Here is a 20,606-nt window from a genome sequence, read left to right as displayed (position 1 = left end):
TTTTCTACTTTCTACTTCCCATGTAGATTAGATCTATGTAAGTCTCTCTTAGTGTCCTTATTGTTGTCTAAGTTCTCTGGGATTGTGGTTTAGTTTTAAATACTTCAGCCAGCATGATTTTAAAGGGATAATTAGAGGTATTTTCCTTGTAAATACATTTCCTCATAGAATGCTGTCCCCCGATTATGGCTCAGCTGTGGCTTCTGGAAATTGGAGTAAGTGGGACCACTCTTAGGAGACCCACGTATGATGGGATCCACTAACATTGCTTTGTGGAGGGAAAACCAACACAGTCCACAAGGCTCCTCCCTCCACAGTATGCAAAGCTCCTCCTTCCACAGTATTCAAGGCTCCTCCCTCTACAGTAAACAAGGCTCCTCCCTCCACAGTATGCAAAGCTCCTCCTTCCACAGTATGCAAGGCTCCTCCCTAGACAGTACTCAAGGCTCCTCCCTCCACAGTAAGCAAGGCTCCTCCTTCCACAGTATGCAAGGCTCCTCCCTCCACAGTAAGCAAGGCTCCTCCCTCCACAGTAAGCAAGGCTCCTCCCTCCACAGTATGCAAAGCTCCTCCTTCCACAGTATTCAAGGCTCCTCCTTCCACAGTACTCAAGGTTCCAGCCCTCTCTGAAGATACAGAAACAGTGAACAATTGCAGGCTGGAGGAGACTCCTTTGGTGGTACTGTTTAGGGTCACCAACACTTCCATGATGAACCCCTCACCCATGCTCCTATAAGTAACCTGAAATTAAACTCAACAACTCACCCAGCTAGACTTGGTATTGAGTCTTTGGTCTGCTGGTGGTGTCCTATCTTCAGTGAGCAGACACCTGCTTACATCTTCCCAGGAAAAGCCGTGCTACAATGGTCCAGATCTTGAGTTTGTGTCAAGTTCAGTTACATTGCCCGGCTTGGGTTACAAGGTGTCTGCCTTTGACTTTGCCATTTATCTTTCTTGGAAGAGGGCTCTCTTCCCCTTTATCTCTGTTTTCAGAAGACCTTGAGGGCCTTCAGTTTGCACCACAGCCCTAGAGGCTGGTGCTCTCGTCTCTAGCTCCCATGCCTTTGGGTCGGTTCTCTGAAGTTCTTGTAAGTGAGCACAAGGCAGCCATGTACACAGACTATTAACATATAACATGCTCAGCAATTTAGCCACCAGAATGTACTCTACATCATCATCCAGTTCACCTCACAGTACAACTATATCCTGCATTATTTGTTCTTCAGCTAAACTGAATCACAGTGACTAGGTAATGAGCTTCCACCACGGCTCCAAAGGAGGTTTTATGGATATATGAAGATGAGTAAGACAGACAGAAGGTCCGTGACCTTGAGCGTACACTTTGCAAAGGACAATAAGCCAGAACTTAGGAGCCTATAGAGATAAGCAGAACATAACAGGTGCTGTTGAGAGAAATCCTAAGCATGATTCCTGGAAGTTCAGTTCTCAAAGTGAGTTGGGGGAACTGCAGCTCTGAATTCAGCTAGAGGCTAAACAGCAGCAAATGATGGGACAGAAAAAACACAGAGGAACTAGCCACTTCAAAAGCAGTTGGCCAAGTGCTTCAGTGCTTGGCGTTGCATTTCATGTCTTAGTCCAGGGAATAGTAGAGAGCTTGTGAAGGGACCTGAGCGGAGAAGAGGCATTGGGACAAGAGATGTATCACCCAGGTAAGAGCAAAGCCATCAATCAAGAAAGGGAAGCTTAATTTAAGGCCCCATATTTGGTGGAAAATAGTCTGTATTTGATGAATCTCAGCTTTTGTCTCTAAATCTCTGCCTCTCTCTGTCTTACTGTGTGTGTAAGAGGGGAAAAAAAGAAGTGGGAGACAGAACTATGATCAGCCCTCTGATCCCCAGGGTTCCACACCAAAGACTCAACCAACTCCAAATTTAAGATATGCGTCTTGGGGCTAGAGAGATGGGCCCATGGCTAAAGCCCTTGCTGGAAAAACACAAGTGTCTGGGTTCAGACCCCAGAACATGTGTGAGAGCCAGGCAGGTGTGGTGATCACACCTGTAACTCCAGACCCCAGTACATGTGTGAGAGCCAGGCAGGTGTGGTGATCACACCTGTAACTCCAGACCCCAGGACATATGTGAGAACCAGGCAGGTGTGGTAGGTCGCATCTGTAATTCCAGACCCCAGTACATGTGTGAGAACCAGGCAGGTGTGATGATCACTCCTGTAACTCCAGACCCCAGTACATGTGTGAGAGCCAGGCAGGTGTGATGATCACACCTGTAACTCCAGACCCCAGTACATGTGTGAGAGCCAGGCAGGTGTGGTGATCACACCTGTAACTCCAGACCCCAGTACATGTGTGAGAACCAGGCAGGTGTGGTGATCACACCTGTAACTCCAGACCCCAGTACATGTGTGAGAACCAGGCAGGTGTGATGATCATACCTGTAACTCCAGACCCCAGGACATATGTGAGAACCAGGCAGATGTGGTGATCACACCTGTAACTCCAGACCCCAGGACATGTGTGAGAACCAGGCAGGTGTGATGATCACTCCTGTAACTCCAGACCCCAGGACATGTGTGAGAGCCAGGCAGGTGTAATGATCACATCTGTAACTCCAGACCCCAGTACATGTGTGAGTGCCAGGCAGGTGTGGTGATCACACCTGTAACTCCAGACCCCAGTACATGTGTGAGAACCAGGCAGATGTGGTGATCATACCTGTAACTCCAGACCCCAGTACATATGTGAGAACCAGGCAGATGTGGTGATCACACCTGTAACTCCAGACCCCAGGACATGTGTGAGAACCAGGCAGATGTGGTGATCACACCTATAACTCCAGACCCCAGTACATGTGTGAGAGCCAAGCAGGTGTGGTGATCACACCTGTAACTCCAGACCCCAGTACATGTGTGAGAACCAGGCAGGTGTGGTGATCATACCTGTAACTCCAGACCCCAGGACATATGTGAGAACCAGGCAGATGTGGTGATCACACCTGTAACTCCAGACCCCAGGACATGTGTGAGAACCAGTCAGGTGTGGTGTATCACACCTGTAACTCCAGACCCCAGTACATGTGTGAGAACCAGGCAGGTGTGGTGATCACACCTGTAACTCCAGACCCCAGGACATGTGTGAGAACCAGGCAGATGTGGTGATCACACCTGTAACTCCAGGCCCCAGGACATGTGTGAGAGCCAGGCAGGTGTGGTGTATCACACCTGTAGCTCCAGACCCCAGTACATGTGTGAGAACCAGGCAGGTATGGATCACACCTGTAACTTCAGACCCCAGTATATATGTGAGAACCAGGCAGGTGTGGTGATCACATCTGTAACTCCAGAAGCCAATACATGTGTGAGAACCAGGCAGGTGTGGTGATCACACCTGTAACTCCAGACCCCAGTACATGTGTGAGAGCCAGGCAGGTGTGGTGTATCACACCTGTAACTCCAGACCTCAGTACATGTGTGAGAACCAGGCAGGTGTGGTGGGTCGCATCTATAACTCCAGACCCCAGTACATGTGTGATCACACCTGTAACTCCAGACCCCAGTACATGTGTGAGAGCCAGGCAGGTGTGGTGATCACACCTGTAACTCCAGACCCCAGTACATGTGTGATCACACCTGTAACTCCAGACCCCAGTACATGCGTGAGAACCAGGCAGGTGTGGTGTATCACACCTGTAACTCCAGACCCCAGTACATGTGTGAGAGCCAGGCAGGTGTGGTGGGTTGCATCTGTAACTTCTGCACTGGAAAGTCAAAGACAAGTAGCTCCCTGCATCTCCCTAGCCAGCCAGTCTATCCATATCAGTGAGATGGGATGGAGAACTATACTGACATTGACTTCTGGCCTTTATCCACCCACTCAACACACATGTGCATGCACCTGCATGTACACAAATATATACACACACAGCACACATACACACACATACAATGCATCTGTTCTGAGTAAATACAAAACTTTCTCTTGTCATTATTTTCCAAACAATCTATCACTAACTATTTACACAGCATATACATTGTTGTGGGGATTGTAGTTAATGTAGAGATAATTAAAAAAAATATGGGGAAATGTGCAGGTTATATATACGAATATGAAATGTTCCATAAGGGATGTTAGGATTTTGGTATTCATGAGATGTTCTGTCAAGGTAAATGTATTTGCATATGTACAATCAGCTAGAAAGTAGATGAAATTATAGCCAACTCTTTTACTTTGATACTTGTTTGTAGGTGGGGTGGGGAGCAAGCTCAGGGAACTTCAGGTATCATGCATTATCTAGTATTTGCTGTCGCATTAGGAAGAACATGAAGATGCCCTGCCACTACTAGGTAAAACGCCCCCATGCGCAAGGAAGCTGCTCTGCAGAGCACATTTTGTATTCAGTCCCCACGGTGATGTTCGTAGGATGGAGCCTCTGGTTCTGGTCTGCATTATATTATCACACAGTCGTGCCTCTTGTGTCTGAGACTGCCCAGGAACAAGCAGGGGCCACTCACAGGGCCATGTTCTATTTTGCAGTTTCCAGTGGCTTTTTTGGAGGCCAGTGGCATGAAATCCACCCTCAGTACTGGACCAAATACCAGGTGTGGGAATGGCTGCAGCACCTCCTGGACACCAACCAGCTGGATGCCAGCTGCATCCCTTTCCAGGAGTTTGACATCAGCGGAGAACACCTGTGCAGCATGAGCCTGCAGGAGTTCACGAGGGCAGCAGGCAATGCTGGGCAGCTGCTCTACAACAACTTGCAGCATCTCAAGTGGAACGGTGAGTGGTGCTGGAAAGTACAGGGGCTCCACTGCTGGCTGGGCTCCCTGTAGATGCGACACACCAGCTTACTGGTTCCCAGGACAGGGAAGAGCAGCGAGAGGAGAGGAGAGAGAGGAGAGGAGAGGAGAGGAGAGGAGAGGAGAGGAGAGGAGAGGAGAGGAGAGGAGAGGAGAGGAGAGGAGAGGAGAGGAGAGGAGAGGTGCAGAGCCTAGCACAGTGTGTCTAATCCCTTAGAAACAGTGATAGAACTCCTCTGTGGCCGCTTTCATTTGCAGAGAGACAAAACTGTCCACGTGTCCACAGAATACTCTTCATAGTAAGACAGGCTTTTCCTTTACATGAAAAAAAATTATTCCTATGTATTTTATTTCATTTGACTGTTTATTTATTTTGCCTGTGCATGTATGTATCTACACCACATGTGTGCCCGGTGTCCACAGAATGCTCAGAAGAGGGTGCTGAGTCCTCTGGAAGTGGAGTTATGGATGGTTATGAGTCACCATGTGGATGCTAGGGACTGAACCTGGGTCCTCTGCCAAGTTCTGCAAGATGGCTCACCCTTAGGCACTGAGCCGTCTCTCCAACTCTCTTTTCATTTTCTAACAGAGTCTAAGAACTTAATTCTCAGTTGTTCATTTACTTGCTAAAGATCATCAGTAATTTTAAAGAAGAAGAAAAACTTATTGACCTAGAATCTTTTAATCTTAATTTTAAAAATTTTGGTCCAGTTATCCTGAGATTAGTGGGACTACGTGGTTCTAGAGCTGCCCCTGAGCTCTCTATGTCACTGGGGTTGACCCTGAACTCAGCATCCTCTTTCCTTAGCCATCCAAGATCTAGGGTTACAGGAATGTACCAGCGCACCCAACCCAGACCCACATTCTTAAAATGGGAGTAGAGGGCATTTCAGAAGGCGAGTGTAACTAGATTCGTGCATCTGGATGGGAGAAGGCTGACCCCACTCCCTCTCGCTAGGGCTGGGAAGGTGGATCAGCAGTGAAGAGCACGCACTGCTCTTGCAGGGGCTGCATTGGTTCCCCACACCCACATCAGAGACTGGACAATCTCCTATATAAACCTTGTTTCAGGGGATCCAACACCTACGACAATCCACGCTGCACCTGTGCTTATGTGCACATACTTACACACAGAGGCACACACATGAGGACACACACAATTAATAAATATTTAAAAATAGAACTATGCTGAAAATACTTCTGAAGACAGAATAGTTCCTAAAACATCATGTTTCTTTCCTCGGGTTTCTCATCTCACACACAGGAGGCCACTTTGCAAACTGTTCATGGTGACATAGTTCACACACACACACACACACAGAAAGAGAGAGAGAGAAAGAGAGAGAGAGAAAGAGAGAGAGAGAAAGAGAGAGCGAGAGAGAGCGAGAGAGAGCAAGCTGACCCACTGTAAAGTGAATTTATGTCTCAGTAGAGCCTATGTCTGACAAGTAACCAGGGCTCAGTAAACGTGAGCTCTAGAGCCGTGAGGACAGCTGCCATCAGCGGGGAGTCTGGCAATATTTCTGGCAGCCATGGATGTCCTCATCTGGCACCCTGGCATTCCCTTCTTCCCATTCACCTCACGGTGGTGGTTATTCATTTTTTTTTCTTATTGGAATCACACAAAACAAGGCTCTATTATTTAAATAACCTTCAGGAATCTTTGCAAAGAGCAGACTTATAGGTGAAGAATTAAAAATGCCACTCTAATTATCTGCACTCCCGTGAAGCTTTGCTCTGACAGACGACTGAGGCAGGGAGGCTTGGGAAGTGTGGTGGCCATCTTTGACCTTCCACGAATTGTTTGGTCTTACCGTTCTTGCCTCTAAGTGCCAAACGGTAGGCGTTTCACTCTGGCCTTGTTTCCGTTTCCACACAGATTCCACTAGTTTGCATTTATTGCGCCTTTATTTGTACTGTGAATTGATTCATCAAATGTCCCTTAGGGCAAAATATTGTACCCATTTTGAAGATGGGAAAACTAAAGGTCAGAAGTATGAACTACTGGTATCATAGGAGGCTATATGGCAAGCACTGCATGTGTGAGGGCTGAAGAAAACTCCTGGTATTTTATCCAGATGTGACTCATAAACGAATCTAATAAAGGTGGGGTTGATTGAGTTTAAGATCAAAGTCTTGAGTGCTGGTGAAGGTAAAATGCCTTTCTGTGTGTTTTTACTTTCATTTCATGTGATATCTGAGTGTGAGACAGCATCTCAGAGGTCACGTAAGTAACTCTATCCAGTTTAATCCGCTGACTTTACCGAGGAGGAGACAGACTAGAATAGCAAAGTCTTGCCGCTCCTAGTATTGGAGAAGATGACATTCTTGTTTATGCCATTCTTTACTTCTAGCACCAATTAATCCCACTCGTACAGGTGCCTAGGACTAGGAGTTCTCTGTGGACAGAGACGGTCCCAGACTCGGGCGTGCTGAGGCTGGCGGGGAGACTCCCACTGACAAACCAGGAAAGGCAGCAAGATGGCAGACACTCTTCAAAGAAGCCTTATGTTCTTATTAACTTGTCAAGTTTTGACTCTGTCTGGGCTTTTTGACTTTTCCATCTGTCCTTCACAGGCCAGTGCAGCAGTGACCTTTTCCAGTCCACACACAATGTCATTGTCAAGACTGAACAAGCAGGTGAGTGTGGAGGGGTGGAGGGAGCCAACTTGACCAGGCAAAGCCCTGGGGAGAAAAAGAGGAGGGAGAAGAGGGGAGCATGGGCGAAGAGGTGGCAGGGAATCCACGGAGGTGACTCCCCTGCCTCCAAGGGGCCTCTTCCTTGCCCTTGGGACCAATGACCACAAATTATGTCTAATGTATGGATGGGTGCTGAGGCATCCTTCCCCTGGTCACAGTACCATCCAGATCCAAGGCCAGTCACTGAGTAAATACAGACGTTAAGGTGGGCTTTCTTCTCAGCAAAAGTGAGATTGGGTTCAGAAAAGCAAGGGAACAAAGAAGTCTTTGTTACGTGTCCCTCCATGGGAGTGAGCTTCATAAGGAGGAAGATGCTGTCTTGATATTGTAGCTAGCATAGTCTCTGGGCCCTAGTGAGCTTCCCTGGGGACGTTGAAGGTGACTGTAGAGCCCAGTCCTCGCGAGGATATTTCTACTTGAAAGATCCTATCCTGAGCGCTGAGCAAAGTCTACAGTTTCATAACGTCTGCATTCATTTTTGTGCTCTTTCCTCTGTCCCCTAAACTTCACGGGCACAAAAAAAAATTACACAGGTGGCACTGCTCCTGAGTCACTCCCTGTGTCCACATCAGGTAGATTATAGGCCACGTGGGCTGGCAAAGCTTGCCTCAGGTCTCCCCGAGGGTTGTGCGATAGTCACCAAGGACACGATTTGACCTGGGGTGCTTTGAATCACTTGGCACCAAAATTAGCTCATGTAGTTATTTAATCTTTTATAAGGGCTCTGGTCTACCATTATTAAAGAAAAAATAGCTGCCAAGCATATTAACTCGGCCTCCCTAGGCCTGTCCTTTAACTCGGATGGTCTGTGTTTTGTAGGTCTGCCCAAGCTCTGGAGACAAATCAGGTTTTGGCTTAGAAAATGGCCTTGGCCTTACATATAACCCTGCTGCAGGGGCCAGGGTGATATTGGAGAGGCCCCACAGAAGATGATAATCCTTCTTGACCATCCGGACATTCTTGTGTTGCTGGTTCAGAAAAGTTGAGCTTAAGGGTGGAGAAGGTCCACCCTGGGAAGAGGGAGAGAGGAGGCTCACAGAGGGGCCAACGCCCCCAAGTCTCTTTGGAAGTTGTTTTTAGAGACAACAACAGATGTACAAGGTGACCCAACAAGGACAGAGGGTGTAACCCCAAGAGATTGGGCTTAGGGTGCCCAAACACGTAGCTGTGAGTTCAAATACCAGCTAAATCCCCATGTCGTAAACAGGAGGGCTTAGCCAGTGAGTCAGGCTTGATACCATTTATGCTATAAAAACAAAACACAGCTCTGCCAGTGGCTTGCCATCCTGGTCCTTACATGTGGAACTTGGGTATCAGGGAAGTCAAAGCAGCCCAGATTGGGGGCTAAGAGTTTGATGCCCGGGACAAGTTAAGAGTGTCAAGCTCTTGGCCAGCCGGCAGAGCAATTGCTTATGTTGGAGACTGGCCTGGATCTGTCATTGTGTGGGAGTTGGGCTTACTTGGGGCAGGTGGAAGGGAGTTCCCTTCTAATCCGCAATCTGAAGAGTGTGTCTCACTCCAACTAACTCTTGAGACATAGCATACAGGAGAAGAAACTGGGAGTGAGGGGGCCATTTTCTGCTTCTCCTAGAGATACAAAGGCCCACCCATAAAAAAAACCCTGTGATTTGGTAACATTTTCCACCTTCTCCGGAGTTTTGAGAATTTATATTACCCCTTACTTTACTTGGAGAAAACCCAGGCAGCAGCGGCTATCACTCATCTTAAGAGTAGCTAGTCTCTGAAATTCAGCAGTGAAGGAATTGTAAGAAAACTGGCCTGGTTTTTCTCTGAAAGAAACACCACCAGTTCCCTATGACCCCCAGAAAGAAGAATGCTCATTAATCCCTTATTATACTTGCCTTTATCTCTTGCAAAGCCTTCCCTCCACTCCAAAGTAAAATTCTGGTGATTATGTGGTAGGAGTGAGGTCAAGTGAGGTCAAGCAAGGTTGGAGCAATTCTAGATGAAAGGACCTGGGAAGAAAATGCGTGTGTATCACAAGGTTAGACCCATAACAAAGCTAGCCTCACGGAGCTGGGAGAAAAATGGGCTGGCGCTGTTATAAAGAGACACATAGCTGGAGTAGACTCTTACTCCTCATGGCTGCCTCTTCCTTCCCTCTGCCTCTTGAATGAGCAGACACTGAGAATGGGAATTCTTCGACCAAGAGATAACAATTGCTGACCTTCCCCATTCTCTATTCCTCGCAGATCCTTCCCTTATGAACACGTGGAAAGAAGAGAGCTATCTCTACGAGCCCAGCTATGGTAGCACAGTAGGTAACTAACTCTCGAACTTGGAAGGCCCTTCTGCATGCTCTTCTGCTTCGGTATTGTGTCATCAGGAGGGTCTCTCAATGTCCTTTCCCTTTCCTCCTTTTTTGTTTCCTGCAGATCTGTTGGACAGTAAAACTTTCTGCAGGGCCCAGATCTCCATGACAACCTCCAGTCACCTTCCAGTTGGTAAGTTGTCCAGACACAGACTGGCTTTGCCTCCTGCCTACACTTAGTAATTATCAATAAAACTTACTGCTGCCCTACCTTTCTACCTTGCTGGAGTCGTTCGCACTGAAAATCTAGGGAGTGAACTGAGTTGTCATCTGAATGAGAAGTTGTGCTTCCCAGCCAGTGTGTGCACACCAAAGACCCTCCAGAAGTATTCGCCTATGCACTCTGTAACTAGCCACTCCCTCGAGACAACAAAACAATCAAAGTTCCTTGAGTTTTTCTTTCTTTCTTTCTTTCTTTCTTTCTTTCTTTCTTTCTTTCTTTCTTTCCTTCCTTCCTCCCTCCCTCCCTCCCTCCCTCCCTCCCTCCCTCCCTCCCTCTCTCTCTTTCTCTATTTTAACACAAATTTGCTTTGGAGTTAAACCTGGTGAAATTATTTGTATTTACTGGTGAGAAGGCTAGAATTAGTTTTCAATTGCATCCCAAACATACATCCCAGCATCCCCCTCCCCGACCCCAGACTAGCCTTGATGGCTCTTCAGTGTTCTGCAGCCAGAGCATCTGCCCTGTTCTGCAGCCAGAGCATCTGCTCTGTGTCAGTTATGTTCTTATCAGGTGCGTTGCCCTGATTGGATACATCTAGGGGCTATCCATGCATGATGCTTTGTCAAAGGTTATAGCCATGATGGCACATTGGGGGTTAGGATTAGCTAAACAAAAGATTTCATGTCGTTCCTTGACCTGGTTGTTTCTGGACCTCTTTGGGTCTATGAAGGAGAGAGCTGGGAGCTAGTTTAAGCACCTTTGGTATTGTAGTTGAGATCTGAAGGAAGCCCCCTCCCCCAAGCCTTTAGTGTGTATCCTTCCAAGGGATTTGTTTAAATCAGGAAGCAAGACCAATGCCAGAAAAGTAGGGTATCTGCCACTATAGAGGAACAGGCCATCTGGGGAATTTTCTGTGGCAACTGTTGCCATCTAGAGAAGACTACCAGCTTCAGGGCTAAAGAAAGCACCCAAGTCACCCATTAATTTCCACTCCAACTTCCTGTGGTGTCACTTCCTGTGATGTCACTTCCTGTGGTGTCACCTTCCATTCTTTCCTGTCGGGTCTTTGAGGAGGCAAAAGGTTTCCACTAAGGATAAAGTTGAACCAACTGCTCCCCTCAAACTTCAGGAAGTCACAACCCTATTACCTCACATCCACGTCTGCCTGTGCCTTTCTGAGTCTCACATCTTCTAGAACACAGAACAGCAGGGGCTCTAGGCAGCCTATACCTGCGCTGTAACACCAGGGAGCTGCTGTCTCCTGCGACCACCAACTGTGCTTTTAGATGGCCCTTAAAATGAGCTTCATGAATCTGTCTGTCTCCCTCACCTCTTCACCCCCATCCCCACACTCCTCTTCTCCATTATCCTCCTGTCGTAGTGACAGGCTTGAAAATGAGATGTATAATCTAAGCTTTCCATCTTAAAACAACAACAACAAAACTCGGTGTCTGCCTTTGGTGGATTCTTTGGATTTTAGGTCTGGTAGGGACATTGATTGCAACCATATATGTGTCGATTCCTTCCAGAATAGTTTAGTGTCTAGTGGATGGGGCCAGAATGCCCCCAAAGACCTCTGCCACCTGCCCTAGCCTTGTTATTTCAAGGTCCTATAAAATAGCGTGCAGTTCAACATCTTTCTATGTTTTCATGCAAGTTTCAGCTGAGCTAAGGCGAGGCTCTGTGTCAAATGATGGTCTCCTCGATAGCACAGGCGGGGAAGCCAGCTTTGTTTGGATTATTTTTTTTCCCTTCTGCCCATTTCATAAAATGGTTGCCACCAGTATTCTGATCTGCTCGAGAGTGCCAAAACCAGTCATGCCATCCCGGGCTTGATGTGTTTATCTACTGACTTACTGAGCCTCAAGCTAGGGTGGCACGGTCTATTAGAACACTAAAATTTGTATATCCCGTAAAGAAATGGCTCACAGCTGACTCATATGCAAATACGTCTAATCTCTGCCTTCTTGTGAAGCAGCTAGGCTGAAAGCATAGGTTCCCATTTATACTGCGAACTCGGGTCTTGTCGCTGCTTCTGCTGGGACCCCCACGGGCACCATGACCCCAAGTGTCTGAGAGAGAAACAAGAGAAAACGCAGGCTGGACAACCTCTGTAGAGCTAGCCATTCTTTCGAACAAATGAATCACTTGACCACAGGGCTCACTTCAAAGGTCTGGCTTTTGTTTTGTGGCAGTGGGGAGTACAAGGGGACGGGAGGGAGGCAGTTGTATTAAATGAGCTCATAGATCAAAAGGCTTGAGAGCTAAGACTGGTAGGGTTTTTGTGACTTCCTCTGTACACTGGCAGGAGAAGAATGTCTGGAAGAAACATTCATCTTTTTGTCCTGGATTACTTATTCTCCCATGTGAAGTTGGGAACATCTAGACTCTCTCTCTCTCTCTCTCTCTCTCTCTCTCTCTCTCTCTCTCTCTCTCTCTCTCTCTCTGTGTGTGTGTGTGTGTGTATGTGTGTGTGTGTGTGTGTGTTCCAGCTTGAGGAAAAGGCTGTCATCTCAAAGAGAATTAATGTAGTCTTTTAATCTAGAGTCCATGAACTCCCTAAGTGAGCCAGGGATCCCTGAAATGACTGACCAAATTTCATTAGTGTAACACACTTGTATTTTCTGGGGGAGAACATTTAGGCGTTCATCCAATTCTCAAAGATACCATAACCCCAAAGTAGTTGATTCTACGTCAGGCTGAAGCCCCCATGCAGAGTAAGGCCAGTGTGCCAAGAAGCTCTTGTGTTTTTCTGAAGCCATCCCTGGCTCTGAAATCCTGGCCCTGCTTCCTCCTGGGTCTCATTGGAAAATGAGCTTTGCGTGTGGCCTGCTGGGTAAATACCATTCTTTGTCTCCAGAACAACGTGGCCCTGTCAGGGTGATGTATCACTGGGAAACCGGGGTGGGTGCCAGACCTGTCTCAATGTCATCATGTCCTGTTGGGGTGTTGCAACCTTGGCCTGTGAAACTGCAAGGGGCCAAGAGAGGTGTCCTTTCCAATTCCTTGTATTGGTCCTTTTGGATTTCAGAGAAAGCCACAGAAGTTCAGGCCCTGCTGGCATCAATGCCAGGAGAGAAATTCTTACTTAGAATGAGGACTTTCTCTTTTATGTAATCCTTCTTCTCATCACACCATGGTTTTTGGAGAAACTGTTGGGAATGTGGATGTGTGAGAAGCTGAGGGATGGATGGATGGATAGATGGATGGGTGGGTGGATGGGTAGATCGATAGGTAGGTGGATGGACCAACATATTGGGAAGTATAAAAAAGATTTTATTCTTTTGTCTTTGTGGAGATACTGTGGAAGTGGATTGCCTCTTAGAAAGACATCTGAGAAGTGTGTTGTGTGACCAAAGAGCCTCCTTTTAGGAAAGTGTTATGAGCAGAGCTTCTGGGATCCAACTCGTGATATTTACAGCCAGGCTCTACTGTCAGGCTGTTTCTCGGATCCTCCATAGACACAAACCCAACCTTATAGGGTTTTTGTATGGGTTATATAGTAGTACCTACCTTAAATTATTGTTGTCTGAATGACATAAGAGAAGCCAAGGAAAATGCTTAGTATTGTGCCCGGCACATAGCAAGAACTCAATAAACAGTAGTTCTTTTTCTTAAGTATTTTATTTTATCTTATCATTTTACTGTTGGTAGTGCCTTCTTGGTACGAGTGCTCTAACCCTGAGCCATAGCCCCATTTTGCTTAGTCCCTTTAACTTTTGTGGCTCATAAGCTTTTTTGAACAGTTGCCTGCTCTCTGAGATGCATGCCTGGACCCCTCCCCGAGCACAGTGTTGATGAGTCTAGAATGTTCTCAAAGACCTTACCACGGATCCCTATGTTAGGAAGTTCTGCTATAATGTCACAAGAAGAGACATGTTTTTGTTTAATTTATTTTAAGAATTGACGTGTATTTAGAAACATTTCGTATCAGAATTGGCTAGCTATTGATTATTGAGATCATCAATGGTCCGCCCAACACCTGAAGTACCCTTGGACATGTACAAACACAGACAGAGATATGGACAAACACAGATACACACACACACACACACACACACACACACACACACACACACTTGGGGGCACTAAGTTGTTAGATTTCTTTTTCTTTAACAGTTTTATTTATGCACATGAGTGTTTTGCCTGCACATATGTATGTGTGCCATGGGCGTGCCTGGTGACTGTGGCAATCATAAGAGGGCATCAGATCCCCTAGAACTGGAATTGCAGATAGTTGTGAACCACCATGTAGGTACTGGGAATCAAATTCAAATCCTCTGTAAGCACAACAAGTACTTTAAACTGCTGAGCCATCTCTCCAGTCCCTTCTTTTTTTAAAAAAATTAATCCACAATAACATTATATTCATGAGCCATGTTGTGGCAGTTTGGTAGCTTTATATAATATGTGATCATCAAATCAGGCTTGATAGCTAACTAGTATCCCCACCTCTTAAATGTTCACCATCTTAGTGCTGGGAGCCTTGGGACTTCTTGGTTCTAGTTCTTTGTCATCTGTGTGATAAACCCCAGGCATTGTATTTTCATCCTACCACCTAGCAGGAAATTGACCTTGTTCCTCCAGGGCAGCTGCTGTCATGGCATGTCATCCAATCTCCTGCTGTTCCTCGTGTCCCCGCTTGATCTCTTGCCTCCACCAGGCAGCTTTGGCTGGGATTAAGCTCGTCAATCTGTCATAGATACCTGAGAACATCAGTGGTTTAGGTTTTAGGAGAATTTTCACATCATAGATCTGCCTCTGTCTTCTCCTCTCTGGAGACAATGAAAGGGTTACCATAAAGAGTCATTTGTTAAGCTAATCTGTGTTTCCATAGTCCACTGTGGCCCTGTGTGCTGAGTTCAGGACACTCAATGGCCCCTTTGTCAAGGTGATTAAAATGTAACTTTGCATGCCAAAAATGGCACTCCTCTGCCTTAGACGTTGTCATTCTTTGTTATGAGTGTTTACATTTTTTTTATTATGTTATAAAAACATCCTTTGGATGACCTAAATCTTTCCACGGTTTACCTTCTCTCTCAGAATGAAGCAGAACAAAGTCCTTTCAAAAATTTCTGTAAGGCGTTAATGATCAGACCTTCACTTCCCAGCCCTCTGCCCCTTCTTCACATCCGCACTGGCTTCTTTCTGTGCTGTGTAAACATTTCATGCACAGGGACCTGAGGCAGTTTGCACTTACTGTCTTTATATCTGGAAAGTTTGTCCCCGGGTAATCTGAGTGGCCACCTCCCCCATATCCCGTGGGTCCCTTTATCACAGAAGTCTTCTGTGTCTCTCTTCTATTAAGTTGCAAACAAGTCCCACTTCCCTACCTCGATCCCCCATTTCTACCCTGCAGTATTTTTCCCCACAGTGTATCCATACAGCTGGACAAGGCTGACATGCAGGGGGTAGTCTGTGGATAGTGACCAAGTGTGTCGTGAGAATGATACTTGCCTGAGGTGTGTAAACTGAAGGGCTCTCACTTTTCCCTTAGCAGAGTCACCTGATATGAAAAAGGAACCAGACCACCCCGTAAAGTCCCACACCAAAAAGCACAGTAAGTTGCCTGGCAGTATTGCCTCTGTCTCCACTCCTTTGCCTCTAAAGGGGACTTGTTTTCTATCAAGGTAACTCCCTGTTGACTGTTTCTGAAAGCCGGGCCTCTTGGGGATTTCTCCCCCATCTTAATTTCTCTAGAACCAGGATACTAAGTGGATAAGAACTTGTGGGCGTAGGTTATATGTCTTGAGGAAAACAGGATAAGGCAAGGAGGGAGATGGATAGGAGTGGCTGGCACACATCGCTCTTTCTTGTCCCAAAAAATGACTTCTGAAGACTCAACTCCGCTCTCTGGGAGTCAGATTTCCCCAGGGAGAAAACCTTGTGAACTCATATAGACTTTCAGAGACATCGTCTAGAGGGGGCACAGAGAACTGTCAAAACTGTACAACCTAGAAATGACAGAGACTTGGGGTGTCTTTACCATCTGCCCCACCAGCTTGTCCCATACAGGTAAACTCATTCAGTCTCTTGAGTTGCAAGGGGAAGGGGCTCTGATGTGCAACTCCTGGAAATTAAAGTCATATTCAGGAGCTGCCTAGCTTTTAAGTTGGTTCCTCCAACCCCTGTTTGCTACCCCCTCCCCTGGCCCAAAATGCTTCTGGAGTTAAGACTCCAGTGCTCTACTGATGTCATGGCTGGAGCACAGCTGTAGGGCTGGAGTAACTAAAACAAGTGTCGTATTAGATAAGTGACCGAGGATTGCTGTCTGAAACGAAGCCCAGGCCATTGGTGAACAGTAGAAGGAATTCGGCCTGGATTACATAGTTAACACCACATTCTCTATTCCTGGCTTTGGCAGTAGACAATTGTGCCACATTATAAACCACTGAAATCCCCCACACCTTGGCTAGATGAGTTGTTCATTCTATGGTGACCATTTGGTGATTCGGTATCTCAAGGAAGAAGCTGTAACTCCTCATTCTCTCTCCCTCCTGTTCTCTGATTCGGGCCATTAGTAAGTCAATGTGTCTTGGTTTTCACCAGACCCAAGAGGGACTCACTTATGGGAGTTCATTCGGGACATTCTGCTGAGCCCAGACAAGAACCCAGGACTGATCAAATGGGAGGACCGTTCCGAAGGCATCTTCAGGTTCCTCAAGTCAGAGGCCGTGGCCCAGCTGTGGGGGAAGAAGAAGAACAACAGCAGCATGACCTACGAGAAGCTCAGCCGGGCCATGAGGTGAGCAACTTCGTGTTCATGAGGGGCAAGGCCACGGGAGCAGGCACTCCCTGCCGTGCTCGGGCTGACCGGCCGCCTAACTCATCTCCTTCTTACAGATACTACTACAAGCGAGAGATTCTGGAGCGCGTGGACGGGCGACGGCTGGTCTATAAATTCGGGAAGAACGCTCGTGGATGGAGAGAAAATGAGAACTGAAGCTGCCGACCCTTGGGACACAAACCAAAAACACACAGCAAATGGGTTATGATCGATGAAGAACTGGACGTAAATATTTCAAAAGACTGCTGTTCAGTGATATTTATGTACCATGAAGGGACAAAAAACATCTACTTCTGATGGGAAGAACGAACACTACAGTTGACGAAAGCAATTATTTTGTTACGTTGAAGTATGTCCTATGTGGGGAGCCAATGTACACAGTTTTCTGTGAACTCTGAAACTGTATGTGGTTGTGATTCGCTGTTGTCTCTGTTGTGATGTTCTTTTCTTCCCCCAAGAACAACAGGGCCTGTAGCCTTGTGCTTCTTGCTAAGAGGAAGGGAAAAGAAATATGAGGGCATTAAATGTTTGCATTTACAAAATGATTTAGAAGAAAGAAGTTGATGTGTTCTCTACACAGAAGCGTCCACGTGACCTCCTCAAGAGAAATGGGATTTATCAGTACGACAAAGTTCAGGGTCTCAGATTGATGGGATCAACCCAAAGGATGCTGGGAAATTTAACTTGATTTAGTGAGTAGAGAGGGGGAGCTTCCATAAGCCAGAGTAGCCTGTGATCACTGCATGATTACATGCCCGGGAATGCTGAACGATGGTGCGGGAGGCTTTACTTTCATTCATGGATGATTTTCCTGTATTTCCTTTACCCTTGGATGGTTAAGAAGTCATTGGCCACATGTACTTACCTCTAGCTGTGTAGAATTCAGCTCAACTTACTGAAAAATAATCAAGAAAGGGAGGTGGTGCTATGGGAATGACGGACGAGCATGCTCTTGTTTCTGTAACTTAAGGTTTCTCCCTGGGAACAGTTGACGTTTGGGGCTGGTCCATTCTTTGTGGTGGGGGTTGTACTGTGTGTTGTAAAATGTGTAGCAACATCTATGACCTCCATCGGTATTTCGTTCCTGTGACAATCCAAGTATTCCTAGAAATTGTCAAGTGTCTCCAGGAGGATAAAAGTACCCGTGAGTGAGAACACCAAATGAACCAGTCAATATAAAGGTAGTCATTCAGGACAAAGAGATTTATAGAACCTTCCAGTCCCTAGAGTAAAGGTGAAGCAAGACCTTGAAGTCAATATATTTTTATTTTTTTTAAATAATAGGGACAACAGGATGTGATAGATGGAGGAGATTCTTTTCAGAACACCACATGAGAACCAAAGTCAGATAAATGCAGTGACCTAGCAGGAAGTACAAGAGGAAATGTTTGCGCTGGGAATGCAGAGAGAAGCTTATACTGCAGAGGGAAATACTGAGGAAAGATTCTGTGGGTGTCTCTCTCTCTCAATGTGTGTGTGTGTGTGTGTGTGTGTGTGTGTGTACACGTATGTGGGTGCGCACATGCCTGTGTGCTTATGTGTGTGTGGGCTGTGCGCCTCTGTGTGTGTGTGTGCTCAAGTGCCTGTGTGCTTGTGTGTGTGCGCACGCGTGTGTATGTGAGGTGATGGTACTAGCCGCATCTGCCTGTTTTCTCTTTGCTGTTCCTTGCATAGTTTCCTCCTGCTTTGGTCTAGGGTGATGAAGCCATTCTCTGGGTTTACTTTCCACAAGCCTGTGAGTTTCTCGGATTCCTGTAACTGGCTTTGGCTCTTTCTACAGCTCCTTCACCACAGAGCTATCCTTGTCAGGAGAGTCTGGAGAGGACCGGTGGGAACAGTTCTGCAGATAAATAGATTGTGCTGTTTGCCGAGAGTGATGGTTTCTTGGCACCCAGTGCCTACTCAAAAGGGCTGCAGCATTGAGTGCTCTCATATCTACTTTCTTGGCTCTGCTGTGTTTTCTGTGTGCTGTTCACGACTTGGAGAACTCCAGGTAATGAAGCTATGCCAACTTGGGGTGTAGCCGAGTGCTCCCCACCACAGTTAGAAAGAAACAAGAAAGCCCTACAGAGAAGCCCCTCTTTCTTTAAGGAATAGTCACTTAATTGATAAGTTCATCTGTGATTAATTGGCTAAAGGCTTACTAAATAGAGTCTCCATGAATATGCCTAAGTGTCCTATTAGTGGTTTCCATGGGAACCTAAGTCAAGCAATGGAACATTAATACTTCAAATGACTCAGATCATCGGAGGCTCCTATATGATTTAATAAAATTAAGCAAGGCCCTGGACCCCAGCTTCTTCAGCATGCTACCTGAGCAGGACAAACCCACGCCTACGAGATTCACACACAGAGCCTTCCTTCAAGTTCCTGTCGGGCTGGACTGTAAGCCCTCTGAGGGCAGGGACCAAGTCTGACCACTTTTGTTCTCTTACCTGGGATGCCTTACCTGGATAACTATTCCCTGAGCGATGGGCAACCACCTTCGGGGAGATTCCTCTGACTGGGCAGGCATCAGTCATGTTCCTAACCGGGATGTGAATCGCTTCCAGACCTCCAAAGACACGTCCTGTGTGGTGACTGGTTTACTGTGACGCTCTCCTCTGCCTCCTGCCTGTGCTGAAAAGACGTTCAAACAGGCTGCTTGGTTCCACACACCAGTGTCTGCTGGATGGCAATTCTACTCCTTATCCAGAGCTGTGAGACTTAAGCTGGTTATAAGACGCCAGTAACGAACCCTGGACTTATTTAACCAATGAAGATTATAAATGTGTTTATATTATGTCAGTTGCTATTTAAGCATAAAACCGTTCTCAGTTTTAGTATTTAGGGGTTGGTTTTTATTTTTTTTTCCTTTTCGAAAAACGCTGAGGAATATTTTGATAAGGTTAGCCATGCACATTAGATATTAGTTTTGCAAGTGTGTCATTTTTTTAAATGTATGAAATATAAGAAAAGGAAGATTAGTAAGATGGAGGAGAAACTGCATTATTCTTCTGTAGTTTAAACAAAGCACCTGTTCAGTGACCTGTGTATTGTGGAGCATCCCGTATGTGAGGACGTAGGTGGTGAGAGACTCCTGATCTGGACCGATGGAGGAATACTGCCCATGAGACTGGAGCACCGTCATGGCAACCTTAGGGTCACAGGTGAATTGTCCTCAGCTGGGAGGCTCAAGATTCACTTCTAGAATAAGGGAGGCCATTAAGAAAGCCAAATTCCTTGGAACTGTGTCTCGCAAGCTTTTGAAACATGTAGGCTTCAGAGTTTAGTTAAATTGGGGTTAATCATTCTGTAGCTATAAATTTTATTCTTGCCATCTGGCTTCTGGGTTGGTAATTGGTGGGCAACAACCCTACTGACACTGTTTTTTTTTAAGCAGAACCTTTCCCCCTTAAACTGTTAAATCCAAGAAATTTCTGTTTAATGAAAGAATTCTATTTTTCAATAATATGTTTTTATTTGTTTGTTTGGTGGGATCCAGAAAACACTAATAAAAACCACAGAGGCCATGCTGGAGATGTGTTTCCTTCCTCGGGATAAACCATGCTGCAAACTAAATGCAGGGACAGAATATGCACAGCTTCAGCTTCTGTTACTAGTCAGTGGTTTTTGTGTGTTTGTTTGTTTAGATTTATTAAATTTGTGCATATGTGTGTGTGTGTGTGTGTGCCTGTTTGTCTGTATACCATGTGTGTGCAGGTGTCCTTGGGAACCAGAAGATGTTACGTCTCAAGGAACTGTAATTATAGGTGGTTGTGAGCAGTCTGAGTTGGGTGCTAGGAGCCAAACCCAGGGACTCTACAGAAGGATCAAACATTCGTAACTGCTGAGCCCTCTTTCCAGTTCCC

The 20,606-nt window shown here is 46.3% G+C and overlaps 1 protein-coding gene across 4 annotated transcripts in view; it reads left to right on the top strand.

The window, feature by feature from the left end:
• The window catches only part of Ehf (ETS homologous factor), a 43,330-nt gene extending 23,067 nt beyond the window's left edge, over positions 1 to 20,263 (top strand). For 3 of the 4 annotated variants that reach the window (XM_075961555.1, XM_075961556.1, XM_075961558.1), the window contains exons 3-9: positions 4,508 to 4,753; positions 7,351 to 7,413; positions 9,687 to 9,755; positions 9,870 to 9,938; positions 15,466 to 15,528; positions 16,518 to 16,713; positions 16,812 to 20,263. In XM_075961555.1, the coding sequence (XP_075817670.1) occupies positions 4,508 to 4,753; positions 7,351 to 7,413; positions 9,687 to 9,755; positions 9,870 to 9,938; positions 15,466 to 15,528; positions 16,518 to 16,713; positions 16,812 to 16,911 (806 nt within the window). In that variant the 3' untranslated portion in view covers positions 16,912 to 20,263. The remainder of the gene's footprint in view (positions 1 to 4,507; positions 4,754 to 7,350; positions 7,414 to 9,686; positions 9,756 to 9,869; positions 9,939 to 15,465; positions 15,529 to 16,517; positions 16,714 to 16,811) is intronic. The other variant, XM_075961559.1, reaches the window with a different exon arrangement.
• The last annotated feature ends 343 nt before the right edge of the window (positions 20,264 to 20,606 follow it).

Source organism: Microtus pennsylvanicus, chromosome 2, assembly GCF_037038515.1.
Source record: "Microtus pennsylvanicus isolate mMicPen1 chromosome 2, mMicPen1.hap1, whole genome shotgun sequence".
Taxonomy (NCBI): Eukaryota; Metazoa; Chordata; class Mammalia; order Rodentia; family Cricetidae; genus Microtus; species Microtus pennsylvanicus.
The sequence above is the reverse complement of the archived record's forward strand: the minus strand, read 5'-3'. Positions and strand labels throughout refer to the sequence as shown.